This window comes from Crinia signifera, chromosome 1 (genome assembly GCF_055691185.1).
Source record: "Crinia signifera chromosome 1, ASM5569118v1, whole genome shotgun sequence".
In the NCBI taxonomy this organism is placed as follows: Eukaryota; Metazoa; Chordata; class Amphibia; order Anura; family Myobatrachidae; genus Crinia; species Crinia signifera.
Window position 1 is genome coordinate 426,075,144 of NC_139217.1, and position 22,264 is coordinate 426,097,407.

General features: G+C 44.3%; 1 protein-coding gene across 2 annotated transcripts in view; it reads right to left on the reverse strand.

Annotated features, from left to right (window-relative positions):
• Window positions 1-22,264, reverse strand: part of CERT1 (ceramide transporter 1) — a 101,863-nt gene that overhangs the window by 34,488 nt on the left and 45,111 nt on the right. For both annotated transcript variants that reach the window (XM_083151932.1, XM_083151933.1), the window contains exons 4-5: window positions 3,164-3,271; window positions 1,524-1,662 (exon numbers count right to left, since the gene is read on the reverse strand). In XM_083151932.1, coding sequence (XP_083008058.1) covers window positions 1,524-1,662; window positions 3,164-3,271 — 247 coding nt within the window. The remainder of the gene's footprint in view (window positions 1-1,523; window positions 1,663-3,163; window positions 3,272-22,264) is intronic.

Here is a 22,264-nt window from a genome sequence, read left to right on the forward strand (position 1 = left end):
CGTATTGTCAACTGCACTTAGGTCGACAGTCAGTAGGTCGACACCGTTGGGTTGACAGGGGACAAGGTCGACATGGGTTTGGTTGACAGGTGGGAAGGTCATGGGTTTGGTTGACAGGTGGGAAGGTCAACATTTTTTTTTTTACTGTTTTTTTGAGCCGACATGCAGTATTTCATGCCCTACCATCCACTAGGGCAGGGCTGAGCAACACCGGTTCTCCAGATGTTGATGAACTACACATCCCAGCATAACTTGCATCAGTTTCAGCATGGCCACATAGCAAAACTAATGCAAATCATCCTGGGATGTGTAGTTCTTTAACATCTGGAGGGCCGATGTTGCCCAGCCCTGCACTAGGGCATGGTGGGAGAATAAAATAGTGTGCCCGAAGCATAGTGAACAAGGGGCTGCGGTTGTCTTCCAACTGTGTCCATGTCAACTGTGTTGACATTCGGGTAAAAAAAAAAAAATAAACAGTAAAAAAAAATTCAAAAGTGGACCTTCCAACCTGTCGACCTAAACCCATGTCGACCTAAGTGCAGTCGACAATACGATCCACACCCTTCCAGATCACATGGCTGGTGCACAGCTGCAGTCATTACTGTCACATTTTCAAACATGCTGCAATCATACCTACTATACAACCACAGGTTGCCTGGAAACCATGAACTGTTCGATCTCGAGGACCGGTTTGGCCACCCCTGGATTACAGCATATCCGGATTTAGGAGTTAGTGGGAATTCTTGCTCAAATTACTTTTGATATTTATTACAACCGACTACTGAAGGAGCCTTTATCATCTCTAAGCATTGTGCATACATGTGCATTGACTCATTCAGGCTTCTATAGTACATATACCTCTATAATTCTACAGTCTAAGAAGCAAAATATAAGACTTTTCTCTTCCAAACAAGGTTTTCCCACTGAGTGTGGCCCAGAATTGGCGTAAGGGACAATGAAAATGTGCTCTCAGCAGCTTAGGAGGGTTCCATAGGACTAGGTAAGATTGGTTGGCGATTATTAGACAACAGCTACTCTGGGAGCACCACATACTTATACCAGCATAGTAGTGCCCAGTGCCCCCATCTACAGAAAATTTACATTTATCACACTTGAAGGACACAGCATTTAAGAGCCCACTCCACCCCACACGCACCCTTTGACATTCGAGATCTTCCCGTCCCTGGATTCCAGGGTATTTGAGGGTATATAGTTTGATAACAAAAGAGGCATTCCCCTCTTTCAAATGATGGTGCTGCAAATTTTCCAGGTGCCACAGTTGGGGAGTGATTTCCTTAAACTAAAGTGACTTGTGTGACCAATCTGCATCACTGGGTATATCCAGTGGGGGAAGCTAGATAGTTGCCCTCCCTTAGCTCCATGGCCTTTTAAAAAGGACAAGCCATGTTCTCACACGGTAAGTGGTTACACAAATAATCATAGCAGCATTGTGTGTACTGTACCAGAGGCAGTGGTTGGTTACAATAAAATGCAATCATTGTGACGTTTGAGTAATGCTCTACCTTTATCCCTCTCAAGGTCATCTTTACAGACTGCATCTGCGCACGCATCAAAATACTTCTGCAGAGTGTCCACCTGTCTACACAAGATGTCACGGAACGTCTCCATTTCAGCAAGTTTCTCTCGCAGGCTGTGTCCTTTCTGCACAGAACAAAAACGCACATACTGGATTAATAAAATAATAAAAAATAGTGGCATTTAATTCGCTAGCATTTTCAGAGCTAAGGACCTTATTTTGGTCCATTCGCATCGGCCCCTTCGTTCGCATGGGGACGATGTTTGGCATCTGCACAGACACATTTCTGCACATGACGCAGGGTGTATGCGGCCACGGCAAACAAACGGTTTGCCGGGTGCACACAACCAACATTGCTGGTGTGGGGTGGCAGGCTGGGGGACTCGCCCATGGGAACACCCCGTGTTTCATGGGCATTCCCACGGAAATCTCCCGGTGACGTGGGCGGTCAGCTGACATCACCGGATGTCAGCTGCCCGCCCACTTCCTTCAGAATTCCCTTCAGGGCAACCTTAGATGTGCATGTGCCTTTCACATCATTTGATGGTCAGCGACCATCGAATGATGTGAGTGTTCCCCCGCAGCCTGCGAAGGGATGTTTATATAAAACATCCCTTCGCAGCCAGTGCGTGCGAACACACGCTGCGAGGGGAGGGAAGGCTGGCTTTGGTGGACTTGCAAGAATACAAATTCGCAGCCTTGTGAATGAACCAGAATAACCCCCTAAATGCATTAGTTTGAAGCAGGCTGTATGGTCTGGTCACAGGATCCCCCTGCTGTTAGACAATACAGCAACGTCAAATTGTCTTTTCCAGACATATTATTCATTGTACAGTACTTGTTGCAACATCCCTCCTCAGGGGTGAATTTATGAAGCTTGGAGAAGTGTTATCTATCCCCATAAAGAACATTGGGGCAGATGTATTAAGCTTGGAGAAGAGATAAAGTGGAGATAAAGTGAAGATAAAGTGAAAGGAGATAAAGCACCAGCCAATCAACTGTGTTTGAATATGACAGATGAGAGCTGATTGGCTGGTGCTTTATCTCATTTCACTTTATCTCCAGCCTATCTCTGTCTCCAGGCTTAATACATCTGCCGCAATATGAGCAAGGTGATAATGGTTCAGCCAATCAGCTCTTACCTGTCAATTTACATATTGTAGCCGATTGGCTGAACCATTATCACCTTGCTCATAACGTTCTTTATGGGGATAGATAACACTTCTCCAAGCTTCATAAATTCACCCCTCAGTGAGCCAAGCAGCATGAATTTCCCAGATCGTTAGTGCAGCTGCTGTTTTTAGGGATGAATTAAGAGCACTTAAATTTGCAATATTTCCAGTATAAATGAAGAACCCAAACTACAGTATGGTGTGAAAGATTGGAATGACATTAAAAACTAAGAGAACTGGTAAAACATGTCGTAGAGAAAACCTAAGCCATCACTTCTCACAGGCGGTCATAGAGAAGATACAAAGACAAAATAATAATACATTTTTAAACACATCTAAAAACACTTTCGTATTAATGCATTCTTTTTCTATTTTTTATTGAACTATAGAACATTGGACTCTAAAGTTAGAAGTAGGAAAATAAAAAAAAAAACAAATTAGATCAGAGTCTGACCTTGAATGAGGAGGTGGATGTAGCTGAATAGTTGCTTGCTCCAGACACCAGGGAAACCATTGAGCCATGCCGCCGTAAGCTAGACTCCGATCCATAACCAGATTCAGACTAAGAAAGGAAACAAAAAGACGACATTGCTTTTAAAAGAGTGAGAATAAAATAGGTTGTCAAATGGAAAAAAATTTATGTGGGTGGGAAAAAAAACCCCAAACAATGTATAATCCCAAATACAGTAAGTACAGGGAGGCAATAAGTAGCGAGACTGAACTCCAATGCCTCTGCACTGGCAGTAAGTACAGTGGCCATGAAAAAAAAAAAAAAACGTAATCATGCAAACCTGACAGAACCGTGCCGCCATAACAGTTGTGAACTATGAGGAGATGGAGGTGGGTCTGAACAGTCTGGTATAAACAGCAACTAAGGCATCACTAGGCCAGACTTTGGTGACAAACTGCTGTGATTTGTGGGTGGGGCTAAATGATGCAATTTCATGTACTTTAGCCCCGCCCCTCTGTATGGACCACAGAATCAAAAATGTCTCATCTTCACACTTCACTATGAAGTGGGTGGGATGCAGAAGATTAAATACATATAAGTAGAGTCTCATGCAACTTGCAGAAGAGTAGGCAAGAATGGCATGCACATACGTTTTATCCCTCAGATAACAATGTATTGGTGAGTAGCTTTTACCGGGGACAAAGTTACAGTCATGCAAGTGTGATGGATTCCATGTGGCTAAACAATTTAAAAAGTCAAGCCCACACTCAAGCACCACAATGAGGATACATGGAAGTAAATATATTATTGGACACCCAATGCTGTGGAGGTATTTGCCAAAAGGAAAGACATACTATACTTTAATGAGTAAAATGTTGAAATCTTAAAAACAAAAAATATTTCATGTTATACCTACAGGAAACCAGGACTAAGCAAATGTAAGAGAAAAAGAAAACAGTAGACAAAAATAAAAAAAGTTAAAATAAAACCTCTAAGCTATTAACAAAAAGAAAGCCCTCTGCAATGTCCGTATTCTGTACACAATATCCCGGAGATCTATGATGAGGTCACTGCTATAAAAGGAAGATGAAGTAACCACTTCTGCTACTCTACATTACCCAGTGTGTACTCCGGGGATCATATTCTATACTGACACTTCTACAATAAGCCTCGTCACATCAACACGAGTTACTACGCACCAGTAATATGGGATAAAAATAGTCAAAGCACTTTCCTTTCTTCTAGTGTTACTGGATCAGTTTTTTTGGGGGGGAATCCTACAGAGTTAATTAAACTAAAAAATTAAAGCCGGTGTCTATGTACTATATGGGCTACCTTCATGATCAGCACTAACTAATACACACCATGCTCCACCAACTACTACATGAAGTGAGATTTATTTATTTTATTTATTTATTAACAGTTTCTTATATAGCGCATACATATTCCGCAGTGCTTTACAGAGCATAGTTATAATCAAAAACATCATCACTCTACTATGGTGTGGGCTGGCACCTATCAAATGTAACTGGTAGTAGTAGTTTATAATAGCATGGAAAATAAACAAACTGATTATATGTGATATATGGTCTCTAAAGAGCCTAAATAACTTATAGACCTGATGAGAATAGAATTGTGTATGCTATCACCAGCAAACATTCCATTGATTTGTAGATACTCCCTTAAATACTGAATGCATTAGAAGGCAGGAAACTGAATCTTAAGCATGTATCAGTTCCCACCCCAAAACAGCCGATACGTCCATCGTGAACACATTAACCAGGTCCGTTACCCTGTTCTTTTACTCAAGAGATAGACAATTATTGAGCAAAATATACAACTCACCAATTTCTTGATAGGATTACCAGAAGTGTAAGCAGATTTACGTGGATACATGCAGACTCTACAGTTATTAAACGGTGGCCATGGTTTAACCCACTCCAGTCAAGAAAGCAGTATACTGACGGGGACTGCATTACAGGTCGAGTCTCCAATACCCAAAATGTTTGGGACCAGAAGTATTTTGGAATAATTGCAAACCATACGTGGATGGGGCTAAAGTCTAAACACAAAATGCATTTAGGTTTTATATACACAAATTGCCTAAATGGATTTTATACAATATAAGCACAAAAAGGTGTCACTAGCTCATATTTTGAATAATTTTGATGATATTGGAGAAGGGATTAACAACCTCAGGATCACCGTGGTCAATGACATTAGACCATCAAGGCCACCACACAGTAGCAAGACAGACGGATGGTACTATAAATGCATACTGGATATATAGGTTTTACTGCTGCACTTATGGTTTGTAAAGCAGATCATTAGCTACAGTATATCCCACAGGAAAGTGCTCAGAGAAATGAGAATCAATAGATTTAAAACCATGCAGAAACAACAACTGGCAGGACGACCAACAACTTAACTCCATCAATGCCAAGATGTTTCACCAAGCGGGCAGCACAAACATGCTCATCTGAGGTCGCCAGGGGGGACAGATCTTAGATATTAAGAGAAGTTACTTGGCCACTGCCTAACGCCAACCGAGGGCACAATATTCAGGACATTCCTGCAAATCTGGTTACCGGTCTAAACCCTGCGGCACTGCGTCACCTTCTCCAGCACTTTAGAAATCCGTGCACATCCATCCATATTGCTTTCTCTCCAATAGTCAGGCAAATGAAGATTAGACTGCAAATTTAGCCCTGCCCAGCCCTTACGATGCTCGGAAGGGGAAGGGAGGTCCGGCCTCTAAAATACAATCAGAGGACACGAGGGAAACATGCAAGTCTTGATCGCTCTGCAAGCTGGAATGGGTCAATAATTCCAACAGCGGCAGAGGCTCATGGGAAAACACTCCACGATCAGTAGCTACAATTCTGCATACAAGTCATACATCATCAGCAGCAGCAGCAGCAGGATTACAAGGGCCGCAGAACATTATTATAAAATGGAAAAACACGGCATTAGATTACAACAAAGTGATAAAAACGGCAATTACACCAGAGACAAAGGGCGGTATTCAATGACCTGAATCGTTGGTCACAGCGATTCAGATTTTACATTCGCCAGCCATTCACCGGTTTTTTTACGTCGATTCGCCAAGCGTAGGGATTCGTCGGGAGTCGCCGGGACTAGCTGTGTCACCCTATTCAACGTGGCTGAGAATCGCCGCCCCCAACGGCGATTCTCAGCCAATCCGGCGTTTCCCTAAACAGCTTCAGTACTGTAAGAAATTGCAGTGAAATGCAAGAAAAATGCAAATTACCCTGAAAAAACGATTCCAATACAGCAGACTGCAAAAGCTGTGTAATCTCCGCAAACGCCAAACTAAGGAGTGAGGTGGGGAGGAGAATCATGGGTAAGTGAGGTGCACCATGGGTAAGAACAGTGCTTTGTGGGAGAAAAAAAAAATACCAGAAAAAATTAAATATATATTTGTATAGCACTTCTACGACCATCACATCACACAAGGGCAGCAAATAATAATACATTACACTTGCAGAGTTAAATTGAACACTTAAAACCAATTATTTCACAGGTTCCTATAAAAGTTCACCATAAAAAGATGACGAGGGACACTCGGTGAGGAACGGCGATATGAAACAAGAAATAAGAATCGCCAACCTCTCATTGAATACACTTTTGGCGATTCATGGTGATTCCCGTCGACTACCGGCGAATCCCCATGAAAATTCCTATAGACAAAAACCGGCGATTTGTAGAGAATAACATTTGGCGATTGGTGCTTCATTCACCGGTCGTCATCGGCGAATAGAGGTCGTTGAATAGGGTGATTCGCTTTTTCAGCTCCAAAAATCGCCGGCACACACGAAAAAAACACAGAATCGCCATAAAACTTGGCGATTCTGCCTCATTGAATACCGCCCAAAGTCAAGTTGAAATATAAATTATGGTGGGCAAATTGGTAGTCAGATACAGCACAACTGCAGAAATAACACAGCGAATACAGCTTTCTGAATATAACAAAGCCGGGTACACACCAAGACACATGTTCTCAAAGTCGGTCCTCAGGACCCCACAGAGTGCATGTTTTGCAGGTCTTCTCACGGATTCAAGTGAAAATAATTATTTCCACCTGTGGATCTTTTAAAATGTGTCGGTGAGTGATGAGTGCACCTGGAAAACGTCAACTGTGTGGGGTCCTGAGGACAGAGTTTGAGAACCACTGCACTAAGGATATTTGCAAAGAAATGCATGATAACGATCTAATTCAAAATATTATCATGCATATCGTTAAAAGTGTGCATCCAATATATCGTTATTGGTGTATGCTCCTGCCGGTCGTTAACAATGCCCCTTCATCTGAACATCTGCCTATAAAATCAGCAACGATTCAGGATTTTAACATTTCTTCCACTAGGAAAGCCGTAATCAGATCACATGCAGAATAACAGGAGCCTGTGTGCGAACAGAGTCAAGATACAAATTATAAAAAGGAATAAAAGCAAGCAAAAAGTAGCACACACACACACACACACACACACACACACACACACACACTAGATTTGCTCAATGGCCAAAATTGTCAGTGATGTGCCCTTGGAGTTTACTGGAGTCTCAGACTGACGATCTAGACCGTATACACTGAACAACATTGGTAAACAATAGTCCATGACTTCCCCTGCCCTGCCGCCTAATTAACAGTGTAGTCAAAAGTGAGCATGTATCACAGACGACTGGGGGTTGAGTTACACAGGCCACAAAACTTTTCAGGCCAGTGGGAGTACAGAGTTTAATATCCCATGTGTTGGAGAGGTAGGTGCAAATGACATGCAGGCAATACCAGGTTCACTAAAAATGGAGCGGACCTGGAAATAACCAGGTGCAGTGTAAACAGGATCTGACGGGCTGGAACCATACTGAGAAACCTGGGTTGGACATGCATTTGTATAGGCAATCTTGTCTGTAGTGAATGGCACTTGACAAACAAGATGCAATGGAAATATTAGATCAGTGCAGCCTTTGGGCAGTATTCAACGTGAAAAATTCTCCGTGCATGGCAAGAGATTTTTTCTCTCGCCATGCACTCGCCCTGTTCTGGAGGGCTCGCTGCCACTCCTGCTCCCACTATTCAATGTGGTTAAGACTCGCCGACACTCGCGGCGAGTCTCAACCCCTGCAGCGGACGAGGATCCGCGGCAGGGAGCTGGCAGGAAGCCGGGGGACGGTGGCAGCCAGGGAGATTAAAGTCTCCCTGGCTGCCCCAGAACATATGTGGAGGGGAGGTGGGCTCCCCGGGACCCAGGCAGCACAAGCTGCCCCCCCTATAGCCAGCGGGGGACCCAGTATTCACTGCACCCGATCGTGCATATGTAATGATCGGATGCAGTGAATATATGAATATCTAATGAGCGGCTCGAGAGCTCCGGCCCCCTGCTGGCTGCTCTGTGTAAAAAAAAAAAAAAAAATTTTAATATATTTTTTTAATTAAATATATATTCATGTGCTATAAGCACATGAATGAAAATAACATGCCCCTTCACAGAAAAAAAATCCTGATTTTTTGACACCAAAATTAAAACAACAAAAACTTTTAGTTTAAAAGTTCACATTCCAGTTCTCCATGAAAAGATGGAGAATTGCTACACGGAGAAAATCACTTAAAAAGACGGCGAAAATATCACATTGAATAGGGTGGTTCACTTTTGGAAAGCAAAATGCTCCTTCCAACGCGAAAACAGCACAAACTCGACATAAAACAAGGCAAATTTTTCTCATTGAATACTGGCCTTTATGAACAACAAAATGTGTTTCATGTGTAAGGCTGCCGTACAATACTATGACGTGTCTGAATGGCAAGTCCCATTAATTTCCCTTGAACCATCCGCCCCTTCCCTCGGCAGCCCCCCCCTGAAAGGCTTCCATTCGATTTGGCACATTCATTTTACATGTGATAAATCGCATGGGGAGCTGCTGGAGTAGTCCAAGAGAAATTGGATGAGCTACATCACAGGTGCCAAAACGCACCTACAATGTACCCCTGATGGGTCCAAATGAGGAGTTATCCTATGTGCTGCACATAGTATTTCCGGCCCTGATCTGATCAGCATGAGACCGCGCATCGGATCAGAAATCAAACACATCCAATTTGGCTACTTTTCACCCTGTCAGCCCGATCCGTCTGAAATCATGTGAAGAGGCCAAATCGGACAAATACATGGGAGGCCTTAAGTTGATCAGAGAAACGTCCCCATAGCCATCATCTAGTACCGTACTAGGATTCGAAAGAACAGTTCGGCATTGAATTTGTTTCATTACACACACACTGGTTTGTGTATCACTCGCGGCTAGCAAGTATACTGTGTAACACATAAAACAATTAGCAGAGAGACCGCAGTCATCAGAACCTTAACACAAGCCAAACCATTATTATTATTTCATACTGAGTGGATTTCTTTCTAGTTAATGTATTTCAGAAGAATTTGTATTCTTCTGAATGTAATGATGTAATGTATAAATGAATCAATCCCTTGAAAATCATTGTTATAGCAAATAACGGGAGGGCTATGAGCAGCATTGGTCATACTTTGTGAGATTTCTGCTAAATATCATTAATGATCGGTGATTAATATTTCTCGAATGTTACGCAATCCCCATGGCAACCAGAGTCATGGCACAAAGTGAGCAGAGAGGCTTAGGATCTCCCTTCCAGCTCCATCTTCTCAAACACAAAGACTGTACTTTATTTGTATAAATGTTGTTAAGCACACTCAAGTCTCCAAAAAAAATAAAAGACTAATCAAAGATGTAGAACTGCCACCATTCAGTTCTCAGTAGAATGAGCTGTGCGCTGCTCGTCCAGCACACGTCAGGCATACTGCATGTCACCAATTGCCATATGCTGCAGCATCTGTGCTTTTCTTGGCAGACTGCATACTTGGCACACCCAGATAGAGCAAATGGAGAGCCAGCCCTCCGGTCAGTCAAGAGCAGCTGACCAGTCCTGATAGATGGCACAGTGCAGGCTGAACACACAATAGGATTACCCAGTAGAGATTCTTCACTTCCAAAATCGTATAATATGTAAAAGACAATTACAGGCTGTCCGCAAAGACCCATAGATATCAAACAACTACAAAATAGAGCAGTCCATAAAGTTCCAGTAAACAATTAGTCCTCGTTTCTGGATTGTGAGATATCAGCACAACTACGACCGAGGTCAGATAAAAGGTAAATGGAAAGTACAGATATAGCTACACTCATAGTTGCTGCGCCAGGGCTGCTCGTACCGGTTTGGCTTGCCAAAGACACATCGGCATTGTATAAAGGCTACGCCGTGCCATCACCCTCAATGCAATTCTATTAGCTGTGGGAGCAAATTACATGCATAAGCAAGGTGATTGAAATCACGCCCACAGCCATGTATGCTGCACGTGGTAATTGGCATGGCAATGATGAGTGTGCCTACATCTGTAAAGCGAAGTACACACTAAAGCCAACAGAGGCAGATTCAGGTGATCAACCAGTTGATATTTCAATACTCACATCATAGCTGGGCGGGCATTTCAGTTTTCCCACCAAACGGTGGCATCAGTCCCCTACATATGAAGGGTGATATATTGCCCAGTATTCATTCAGCTTAATGCTTACCTTGGAAACACACACACTTAATAAAGGTTAAGGGGGGGGGGGAGAAGTGTACTGGTGCCCATACACAGTAAAATTATTGTATACAAGACTTCCGGTGGGCGGCTAAGAGAAGAAGCCGCGTCTTAGCAGAGCTCTCCGTGACGGTTACCTGAAGCCTCGGTGAACAGCGACAACACCGAGCGCCCGGCACCGACACAAGCGCCCAACAACGCGGGAGATACAGGTGGACAAGAGGGAGACATCCCCGGCCATCCACCGCACCTACTACACCGGACCCAAGCGCTTGCAGAAGCGCGACGAGGGAAGCCGCCGCCATCTTGGGAGCGGCGCGACGAAGGAGATACGGCCGGTTCCCTCACCCCCCCGAACCGCGGAGCAGGGAAACAGGCTCCCTGACGACCCCTCACCACACAAATCCGGACGAGACAAGTGGTGACTACTGTCCTTCCCCTCCAGTAAGCCGCACGACAATAATCGCGGCAGACACAGAGGAGAACCGCCGCCATCTTTGAAACAGGAGAAGGAGCTCTTGGCGGACAGCAGAGCAGCGACTCAACCTAACAGCGGGGCAACCTGCCGGAGACCAAAGCATCGCAGAGCCACTGCAACTGGCAGGTGAGAGGGGGCTGAAGGGGGAGTCGCATGAAAGGAGTCCTGGGCAGGCCCGGAGCACACTAAGCGACACAGAGACACCTGCACCTCACGGGGCTAGACACCGACAGGCAACATAAGCCTATAGCCTGAATAGAACAGCAGATCCCCACGATCTAATAAGCCCTCACTGACAGCTGGAGAAGTGCCCCAGCAAGCCCGGTCTCTTACAGCAACAGGGAAAGACATAGAATTGAAAAGGCCTGGACAGGGAGAGACATAGAATTGAAAAGGCAACTGGGAGCTGCAGAAAACCCTGCCCAGCCTAAACCCTCACTGAGACAACACCGATCTTAAAGAAACAGAGTCCGGTGGAACAGCTCTCCTAACACTACCAAAGATACCAAACTAGGCCGGCACCCTAATAACCCCCCCCAAACAGCACCCGCCATGGAAAAATATGTAGCAAAATCACAAAGGGCCCAGAGAGGCTCCAACACAAACTCGGGCAAACAGAGAGACAAACCACCGACAGCAAGTTCTCCAGGGGCACACCAATCACCTAGTCCACAAGACCCCTTAGCAGACTTTGATGCCTCGCAACCATGAAACTCCTCATCAGCTCAAAAAGCAAAAGAAATCGCTGATATTATCTCCCCGCTATTAGATGCTAAGTTGGCCCCGCTCACAGAAGCCATCACATCAGCGGTGAACCAGCTAAAGCAACATGCCACCAGGTTAGACGAGGCAGAAGAACGTATCTCTACACTAGAAGACGAATTGCAAGAAACAAAAACGCTTCTCAATGATCAAGTATCCATGACAATGGCGCTACAGGATAGAATGGAAGATATGGAAAATAGAAATAGACGTAATAATTTGCGTTTAATAGGGATCCCCGAGTCGGTGAGGCCCAGAGAGCTACTGCACCTAGTGACCACATGGCTGCCCCAGGCCCTTCATGTTCATACACAAGGCGCCCCCATCATCGTCGAAAGAGCCCATAGAATCGGCCCGGAAAGAAACCCATCACAACGTCAAAGACCAAGACCAGTCATATTCAAACTGCTAAACTACTTAGACAAGCAGAAACTCCTAGAAGCCTACAGGAAGCAGAAAGAATTACTCTATGAAGATTCCAGAATCTTACTCTTCCAAGATTTTTCCCTTCAAGTTTCAGCACGCCGTAGAGAATTCACACCGATCTGCAAAGACTTATTTGACCGTGGAATAAAATTCGCTTTAATGTATCCGGCAAAACTAAGAGTCATCTACAAGGATAAGCCAATCTATTTCGACGAAGAACAACCAGCAAAGAACTTCATACAGTCGCTGAATGCGACTGGATCACGCTCGCCAGAAGCAGATTCCGGTTGAGACCTTCATGTCTGGAGAATCCGTAACTATAACGTTCATAATTGCTCCTGAAAATGGGAATGTTGAAGGGACGTTTGATAAGATTGATGGACTGTGTTAGTTGCATCGTTCACTTAGGGTTAATCTGGTTATCTTTTACATTACTAAGGTTCGGGGAGAACACCGAATCGTTTAGGAAAAATGGGTTTAATTACTCTTATCTTTTTCGTACACTTAATAATAGGAGGAGCCAAATTCGGCCCTCAATTTGGGTTCAGTTAAAAAAAAAATTGTTAGCACCAACACAGGTTATGTCAAGTTTCACAAGGCGATATATTCAAACAAGCTTAAAGAAGTTGTTACCACAACAAGGGGTACAGAATACCACACAACATAAGAAGACATGTTTCTCTCCTGAAGGCTGGGACAGGGGAGGGACTTATAAGGTTGCAAATGCTCATACTGTTGGGGAAAAACATAGAAAAGGTATAGGATAGATATGGCGAACAACGGGGATGCAAATGATACAAATAGGTCTAAGTCAACTGTTAAATTCTTGTCTTGGAATGTCGAAGGGTTAAACACGCCACTGAAGAGGAGAAAAATATTAGGCCACTTGAAAACACACAAACCAGACGTAGTCTTTCTCCAGGAATCTCACTGGAAAGCTGGAGACCCAAACGTCCTAAGGGGTAATTGGTTAAAAGAATTCAAACACGCTTCATACACTACAAAATCTAGAGGGGTGTTGATTTTATTTAGTAAATACATAAATTATGAGATCACAGAAGAGTGGGCAGACCCAGATGGCAGATTTTTGTTTTTGAAAGTGACCATTGAAGGAGAATGCTTCACACTAGCATGTATATATGCACCCAATACCCGAAACGCTGAGTACTTCTCTGACATATTCTCACACCTACAAGGTTGGTCAAAGGGTACACTGATAATTGGAGGGGACTTCAATGTGGTAATGAACCCAACGCTGGATGCCACGAGGGGAGGGGACCATAGAAGGGGACCCCCGCTTAGTCTATCATTACTTACAGACACCTTCCAATTAACTGACCCATGGCGATTTCTATATCCAACCTCAAAGGAGTTCTCGTTCTACTCCCACCCCCACAACACCTCCTCAAGGTTAGACTACTGGCTCATTCCAGAAAGTCACTTCATCCAAAGTAGGAGATATTCTTATTTCGGACCATGCCCCGGTATGGTTCACAATGCAACTTACGAACCCCAAACCCACTTCTTTTAATTGGAAATTCCCAGATTACATGGCAAATTCAGCAGATTTCAAGCGACACCTGAACCACTCCATAACTAACTATTTCACAGACAACAAAGAGCACGACCAAAACATTAATCTCTTATGGCAGGCATCAAAACCGGTAATGAGAGGGCACATCATTTCATATATCAGTCACCAAAAGAAAAAACTTAGGGAAAAACTCATACAGGCTAGTGATAGGGTTAAAAACGCCTACTCCACCCTTATAGACGCCCCAAATGACCAGAATAAAAACTCATTTAAGGAAGCCCAGACATTATATGACATATTATGTGCAGAGAAAGCCCAAATGGACATAAATTTCCAAAAAAATAAATACTTCAGATGGGGAAATAAGCCAGGAAGACTACTAGCGACAATGACTAAGGCAGCCAAAGATGTCAAACATATCACAACATTAAAAACACACACTGGAAAAAATACCACAAACCCTAAAGAGATAGAGAAGCTCTTTATAAATTATTTCAAAACCCTATACGAGACACCCTATGAAGACACATGTGACGGAGAACTGTTATTGACTCAGGCCAAGCTTAAAAAGAGACTACCCACAGACAGGGAACAACTGACAGCTCCTATCACGGAACTGGAAATTTCCACAACCATCTCCTCCCTACCACTAGGGAAAAGCCCAGGTCCAGACGGCCTATCAGCAGCATACTACAAAATGCTCTCCCCTATACTCATACCGCATTTACACAACTTGTACAATTCCATTCTCAAAGGAAACATGGCACCAGACCGCTTCAATGACGCCAGAATTATTTTAATCCCTAAACCAAACAAAGACCCAACAGAAGTCTCCTCATACAGGCCCATCTCTTTATTGAATCAAGACCTAAAAATATTCTCAAAAATAATGGCACAAAGATTGCAATTAATTCTCCCAGACATCCTCCATCCTGCGCAAACAGGTTTTGTCAGAAATCGACATTCGGTGAACAACATCAGAACACTTATCGCAGCCTTGACGCACACCAAACTGGCAAGGGAACTAGACAAATTAATACTGAGTTGTGATGCGGACAAGGCGTTTGACCGAATCTCATGGTCTCATCTAACTCGAGTATTCATACACCAGGAATTCGGCCCGGAATTTATCCATATTTTTAACGCACTATACAAAGACCCCAAAGCATCCCTCACCATAAATTCTTTAAACTCTACGCAATTCACACTGTTTAGAGGGACGAGACAAGGGTGCCCACTATCGCCGCTCTTTTTTAACTTGGCATTAGATCCCATACTACGTTACTTTGATTCCTTACCTGACTGGACAGGTATCAAGATAGGCACAGACACAATCAAATTCTCAGCCTTTGCGGACGGCCTCCTATTATACTTTTCCAATCCCAAACGAATCATCCCCACACTAATAACAGTATTCAACAGGTTGGAAAATGTAACAGGGTTTAAACTAAATTACACTAAGACGATAGCATTAGCCCTAGGACCGAGATCCAAACAAGGATGGGGAAACACGTTCCCATTCACCTGGGCAGAAAACACAATACAGTACCTAGGTTTAACTATACACCCTGAAACTGAAAAATTATATGAACTTAACTACACCAAAGTATTCACCAAAGCCTATCAAGATTTTCAAAAATGGAAAAATTTACCCCTCTCTTACATAGGCAGGTGCCACCTGTATAAGATGATAACCTTCCCGAGACTGCTATACGTAATACAAACACTGCCCATAATGCCTAGGAAACAAGACCTCAAACTAGTTAACAAAGCCCTATCCGCTTTCATATGGGGGGGAAAAAAAGCAAGAATATCATTGTTCAAACTCCAACAGCCTAAAGATCTAGGGGGAGTGAACCTGCCATGCCTAAAAAGCTATGCACTGGCAGCCAATTATAAAATAGCAATTGACTGGATCAAAGGTAAAAACATATACACCAATAGATCTCGAGAACAAACCTTCAGCCCGCATAAAGATCTAGTGATGTTACTGCATACACACCCCAACTCACTAGAGAAAGATTTAAGAGAGAACATCCTAATAAATACAACATGCACAGCCTGGAGGTCAATTCGAAGCAACAAGAAATTAAATACATGCAAGTCCTTATTTTTGCCACTGAATGGAAACCCCAACTTCAGCCCCTACCACACACGCCCATGCTTCCAGGAATGGAACAGACAAGGACTACGCTACATATACCAGTTCATGGATCTGGCTCAATGGAAACTCCTAACTAGAACCCAGATACAAGAAAAATATCCAAATATTATTATCCCGCTATTCCAGTATCTACAGGTAGCTAGTTATACCACCAAACTCTTACGAGAACTAACGAACCATGACAAAAGTAATGACCTAGACTCAGCAGTTAGACACACCCTGACAACACTGACCACATCACAAATATATTCTAAATCCCGAAAATTACTAGACGTCACCGCTCCACCAATAGGTCTCTTAAAATGGCAAGCAGATTTTCCCAACATCACAATGGAAAAAATCCTCTCATCATATGCAGAAATGAATAAACTCTTAGTGGCCACCACATTCATGGAAATGAACCAAAAAATTCTCCATAGATCGTATTATACACCTAAGCTAAAATTTCTGACTGGCGAATCTCACACATCTAACTGCTTTAAATGTCAAGAACCAAACGCGGACATGTTACACTGCCTTTGGGAATGCGCAATTGTCAGAGACTTTTGGGAGGATACACAGTCTTACATAAATTTACAACTGAATATACAATTCAAGATAAATAAGGAATGGGCCTTTTGGAATATTTACACCAGGCAGGATAAAAAGGCACTAACTAAGGGGACAAGGCATTTATTGCTTAAAATAGCAGCAGCAGGGAAAAAAACCATTCTTTCACAATGGGTAGAAACTACACGTATCCCGCAATCACTATTACACCCTAGAATCCAACACTTGTTCACAATGGATTGGACGGAAACAATGACAAACAAGGAGAAACTAGCAAGCAAATTTGTTAACACATGGCTGCCTTATATACTGACCCTTAGTCTACAAATGAAAGAGGCGGTGAGAAATAGCCTTAAAAACACCACATGGTACGATCTAGAGATGGTAGCAAATGGGAGACCTCCTTTCTGAAGACAGGCGGTTACTTAGCCTATACGATCGAGGACAAGGAGAAAAGGGGGAAAGATACAACATAATAGCGGTTATAATGGAGAAATGCATATGTTTTATCCTTATTTTTGAAATGTATAATTACTAAGAAAAACGCTTCCTTATTTGCCAGCATCAGCACACCGCCTTCATTGGCCAGTAACAAAGAGAAGACCGATACCTGTCAATACATCTCGAACTGTATGAACTATACCAAAGCCTCTTATACCCCTATACCCAGAACCCCTGTGAAACAAAAAAAATGCTCAAATTTTGTGATAAGCTTGTACTATTACTTGTTTGTGGAATAATTTGTGACAAATCAATAAAAATGTTTAAAAAAAAAAAAAAAAATTATTGTATACACAGTGTTCGCGAGAACCCTCAAAAAACATGGGTCCCTGGGACCCTTCACTTATAAAAACTGGGGTCCTACCGGACCTTTTCTGGGTCCCAACAGAAATGAAGGTTCTAAATATCTAACAACTTAAACAGAAAGAAAGGTAAAACTGTTTTGTAAAGCAGTACTGCTTTGGGGGGACAAAATGACGTCAGTACCAACACCGGCATCCTGACTACTGCCAGGAGATCAGAGCTGGCATCAGTGTAGATACAGGCGCCAGGATCCTAACTGCCAGGATGCTGAATGCGAGTATGCTGGGGCAGGTTGGGGTTGAGGAAGGAGAGTTTAGGTACTAAGGGTAGGCAAGGTTAGGGTTAGGCGCTGTGGGACCCACACTGTACAGGGTCTTCTAGGGGCACACTGACATACACATAATGTACAGGGTCTAGGGGCACACTGACATACACACATACTATACAGGGTCTAGGGGCACACTGACACACTGTACAGGGTATAGGGGCACACTGACATACACACATACTATACAGGGTCTAGGGGCACACACACACACTGTACAGGGTATAGGGGCACACTGACATACACACATACTATACAGGGTCTAGGGGCACACTGACACACTGTACAAGGTATAGGGGCACACTGACATACACACATACTGTACAGGGTCTAGGGGCACAATGACACACACACTGTACTTGGGTCTAGGGGTACACTGACACACTGTACAAGGTATAGGGGCACACTCACATACACACATACTGTACAAGGTATAGGGGCACACTGACATACACACATACTGTACAGGGTCTAGGGGCACACTGACACACACTATTGTAAAGGCACACTGACACACATACAGGGACCAGAGGCCTGCCTCCCCCATCGACGAACAGGAATAGAAGAAGTACCTATTTGCTGGTCTGCCCTATGGGTGACCCTGGACGAGGAGCGTGTTCGCAGTAGTGCTTTCTTCAGTGGGGCCGGGGAGCACATTTTGTGCTTCATCCGGATGCGGAACTTGGTGGGCTGGCAGGGGCTGCAAGCCGCTGCTGCCTTTGGCAGACAGGGGGATAGTCTCCGGTGCAAGTGGCGCGTGTTTAAGGCAGTGACTAGTGACGGGGGGGGGGCAGCTTGGTTCCCATAGCCGCTGCATCCCCGGTAGTTATGCAGTGTCAGTCCCCCACATCATGTCATTCTATAACACCTGAGCCGACCTCAGTCCCACAACAAAAATCCAGCAGCTGCCTCACAGCGCAGGCTCACAGGCACCACTTCACTTTCCACCCCATAAGCTCCCACACATCCCAGCAATCATTAAGCAATGGCCTCTCCCTTCCCCCCAGCATGCCTCCTCCTCAGTCTTCACAGCACAGATAGTGTCACTGGCTTCCCATCATTAGCCCCTGCCCCCACATGGTATGTACATACCCGGTCATGGTGGTCAAGAGGACCCGGAGCTCCAGGAGGGGGTACGCACACTGAAGTGCTCAGCACGCAGGAATACAGCAGATTTGCCGTTCTCCCAGCAGCGGGTCTCCTTGGCGGAGCGGCAGCGGGTGTCCTGCGTGGCATACTCCGCCGCTTCCACCCCCAACACGTTTGCACGCGCAGCACTGACTCCGCCCTGCGGCATGCTGTTGGCCTTTAAGATGGTCTCCTCCGCTGCCGCATCACCACAGAGTCAGCTATTGAGGATAACTCCTCCACAGAAATGCCGGGTCGGGCGGATCGCGTCCCAGGGGACGCAGCCATCTTTGAAAAATGAGTCCCCGCTATGCAAAAGTGAGTAAAATACTCGCTATAGCGAGTATTTGCGAACCCTGATACAATATTGCATCTCATAGGTTTTGCAATACAAATGAGATGCAATTAGATCTAGTACAAAAAGTATGTGCAGCACATACTTTTTGTGCTGTGCGATGAGATGTGTGACGGGAGCGAGCATCTCATTGCACCCAGCAATTGTACCGTTTATGGGCACCTTTATGCCCCTTTCAGACCACTTTTTACCCGGTATTTTGCCGTTTTTTTTAACGGTTTCAGAACGGCAATTTGTGCAGTCTGAAAGGTGCAGACTGAATTTACTGGTTCTATGAAACTGGTATTTCTAAACGGTTATAAAGCAGGGTCCTACACGCTTCAGACACGTTTTTTTTTTCTCATCCACTGTTTTCTATGGGTTTAAATGGGTTCAGTGTTGTGAAGGGACAAAACCTGCACTGAAATACCGTTTAAAGATATGCGGTGTGAAAAGGGTTTTAGCTGGCAGACCTGTTTTTAGAAACATTTTAAAATACCTGGTCAAAGCCAGTTTTGCGGTCTGAAAGCATCATTAGACTGCTGAAATGGGAAGGGGGGTTGGTTAGGGCTAGGCACTAGAGGAGAGGATAAAAGACAGCATGCTACAAGTGAGGGTTAGGGTGCCCATGGAGCCCCTGCAAAGATTCTCCAAATTGGGATGTCGCTGGTCAATATTATACTGCCAACATATATCCGTAAGCATCCCCTCCAATGTCCTCCGCACAAAGTCAGCAAATTGCGTAGGCCGAGAGCTTGCACACAGGTTACAGAAAACCAGCAAGTACAGTCGGTTGAGAGCTTGCATACAGGAAAATCATGGTAGCCACTATCTAACTGGATTATGCCTCACATCAAGGTTTACTAATGAAGGCCAAGTGTCACATCAAAATGCACTGTTTATATATTAATTGTACAACTTTGTGAAACTCCCTGGATTAGCTTCATCCACTGACGGATGTGATGAGTGATTAATAACTCATTTGCGTGGTTTTTGTTGGTTTCTTTTCCAAGTGATTAAGCAGGAAATGCTAATTTAACCATGTGAGAAGTTAATCTCTGACAATTTAATTACACAAAAGTAGCACAGTGTTCTCCAAGAGCCATGTGTGAGACCGAACCGCAGTGACAAAGTTGCCTGTGTAGTTCATAGGATAATACAGGGGGACTGATGGCGAACTGTTTTACGGTCTGTATTTAAGCTTTCTGGATACACCCAGGGTATCTTAGCAGTCACCGCACATTGTACAATACAACACTCTTAGGGAAAAGTTGAGTGTAAGTAAAAACCCAATAAGATTACTCCATCTGGCAATGCATAGGACGAGAGCGGCATGAAGAGATTGCATAGGTCGAGAGCAGCATGAAGGGATTGCATAGGACGAGAGCGGCATGAAGAGATTGCATAGGACGAGAGCGGCATGAAGGGATTGCATAGGACGAGAGCGGCATGAAGGGATTGCATAGGACGAGAGCGGCATGAAGGGATTGCATAGGACGAGAGCGGCATGAAGGGATTGCATAGGACGAGAGCGGCATGAAGGGATTGCATAGGTCGAGAGCGGCATGAAGGGATTGCATATGTCGAGAGCGGCATGAAGAGATTGCATAGGTCGAGAGCGGCATGAAGGGATTGCATAGGACGAGAGCGGCATGAAGAGATTGCATAGGACGAGAGCGGCATGAAGGGATTGCATAGGACGAGAGCGGCATGAAGAGATTGCATAGGACGAGAGCGGCATGAAGGGATTGCATAGGACGAGAGCGGCATGAAGGGATTGCATAGGACGAGAGCGGCATGAAGGGATTGCATAGGACGAGAGCGGCATGAAGGGATTGCATAGGACGAGAGCGGCATGAAGGGATTGCATAGGTCGAGAGCGGCATGAAGGGATTGCATAGGACGAGAGCGGCATGAAGGGATTGCATAGGACGAGAGCGGCATGAAGAGATTGCATAGGACGAGAGCGGCATGAAGGGATTGCATAGGACGAGAGCGGCATGAAGGGATTGCATAGGACGAGAGCGGCATGAAGGGATTGCATAGGTCGAGAGCGGCATGAAGGGATTGCATATGTCGAGAGCGGCATGAAGGGATTGCATAGGATGAGAGCGGCATGAAGGGATTGCATAGGACGAGAGCGGCATGAAGGGATTGCATAGGACGAGAGCGGCATGAAGGGATTGCATAGGTCGAGAGCGGCATGAAGGGATTGCATATGTCGAGAGCGGCATGAGGGATTGCATAGGACGAGAGCGGCATGAAGGGATTGCATAGGACAGTCTAGACCTGCTGTGGTCAGATGGTGCTAGCACAGAATAACCAGGACAATTCTCATCTATTGTTGGCTTGGCTCTACTAGTTCACATATGATTAAACAATACTCATTCTATGCATAGTCAGAGACTGCTAATATCTAGGAGCCAGCTTCAATGTTTACGAGCCAGATTTTCCCAAACCAAAATGAAATCCGTTTGGCTGTATAACAAGACATTGATGCTGTGAGACTGGTTCAAAAAAACCTTTGTAATCTGGCCGGACTAATTTGCAATATGAGCTACCAGGTATCTGTATAATAGGCCTTCAATGTTCAGGTTGACACATGAACTAGGATATGGCTCTCAATTTTTTTATTTATGGACTCCAAATTGGGAGCGATAAAGTACACAGAGAAAAGAGCCATACACAATACACTAATCAGGGGTCCATGTTCTCAGGTGTTGACAAGGACATCTAAAAAAAAAAAAAAAAAAAACACACACACACCTGAAACCCTCATGTCCACCTTTTGCTTGTGTAGACCTTTCGTCAGTGTCCAGCTTGTGCATGTTGACCTTTTGGTGTCAACCAAATTATCCATAACGGAGCTACTCTCATGTATCAAACACCCATCTGCTGATAGACTGTAAACTTTTAAGCAGGGGGTGCCGGGTGACCTCCCGACAGTCCGGATTCTGACAGTCAGTAGACCG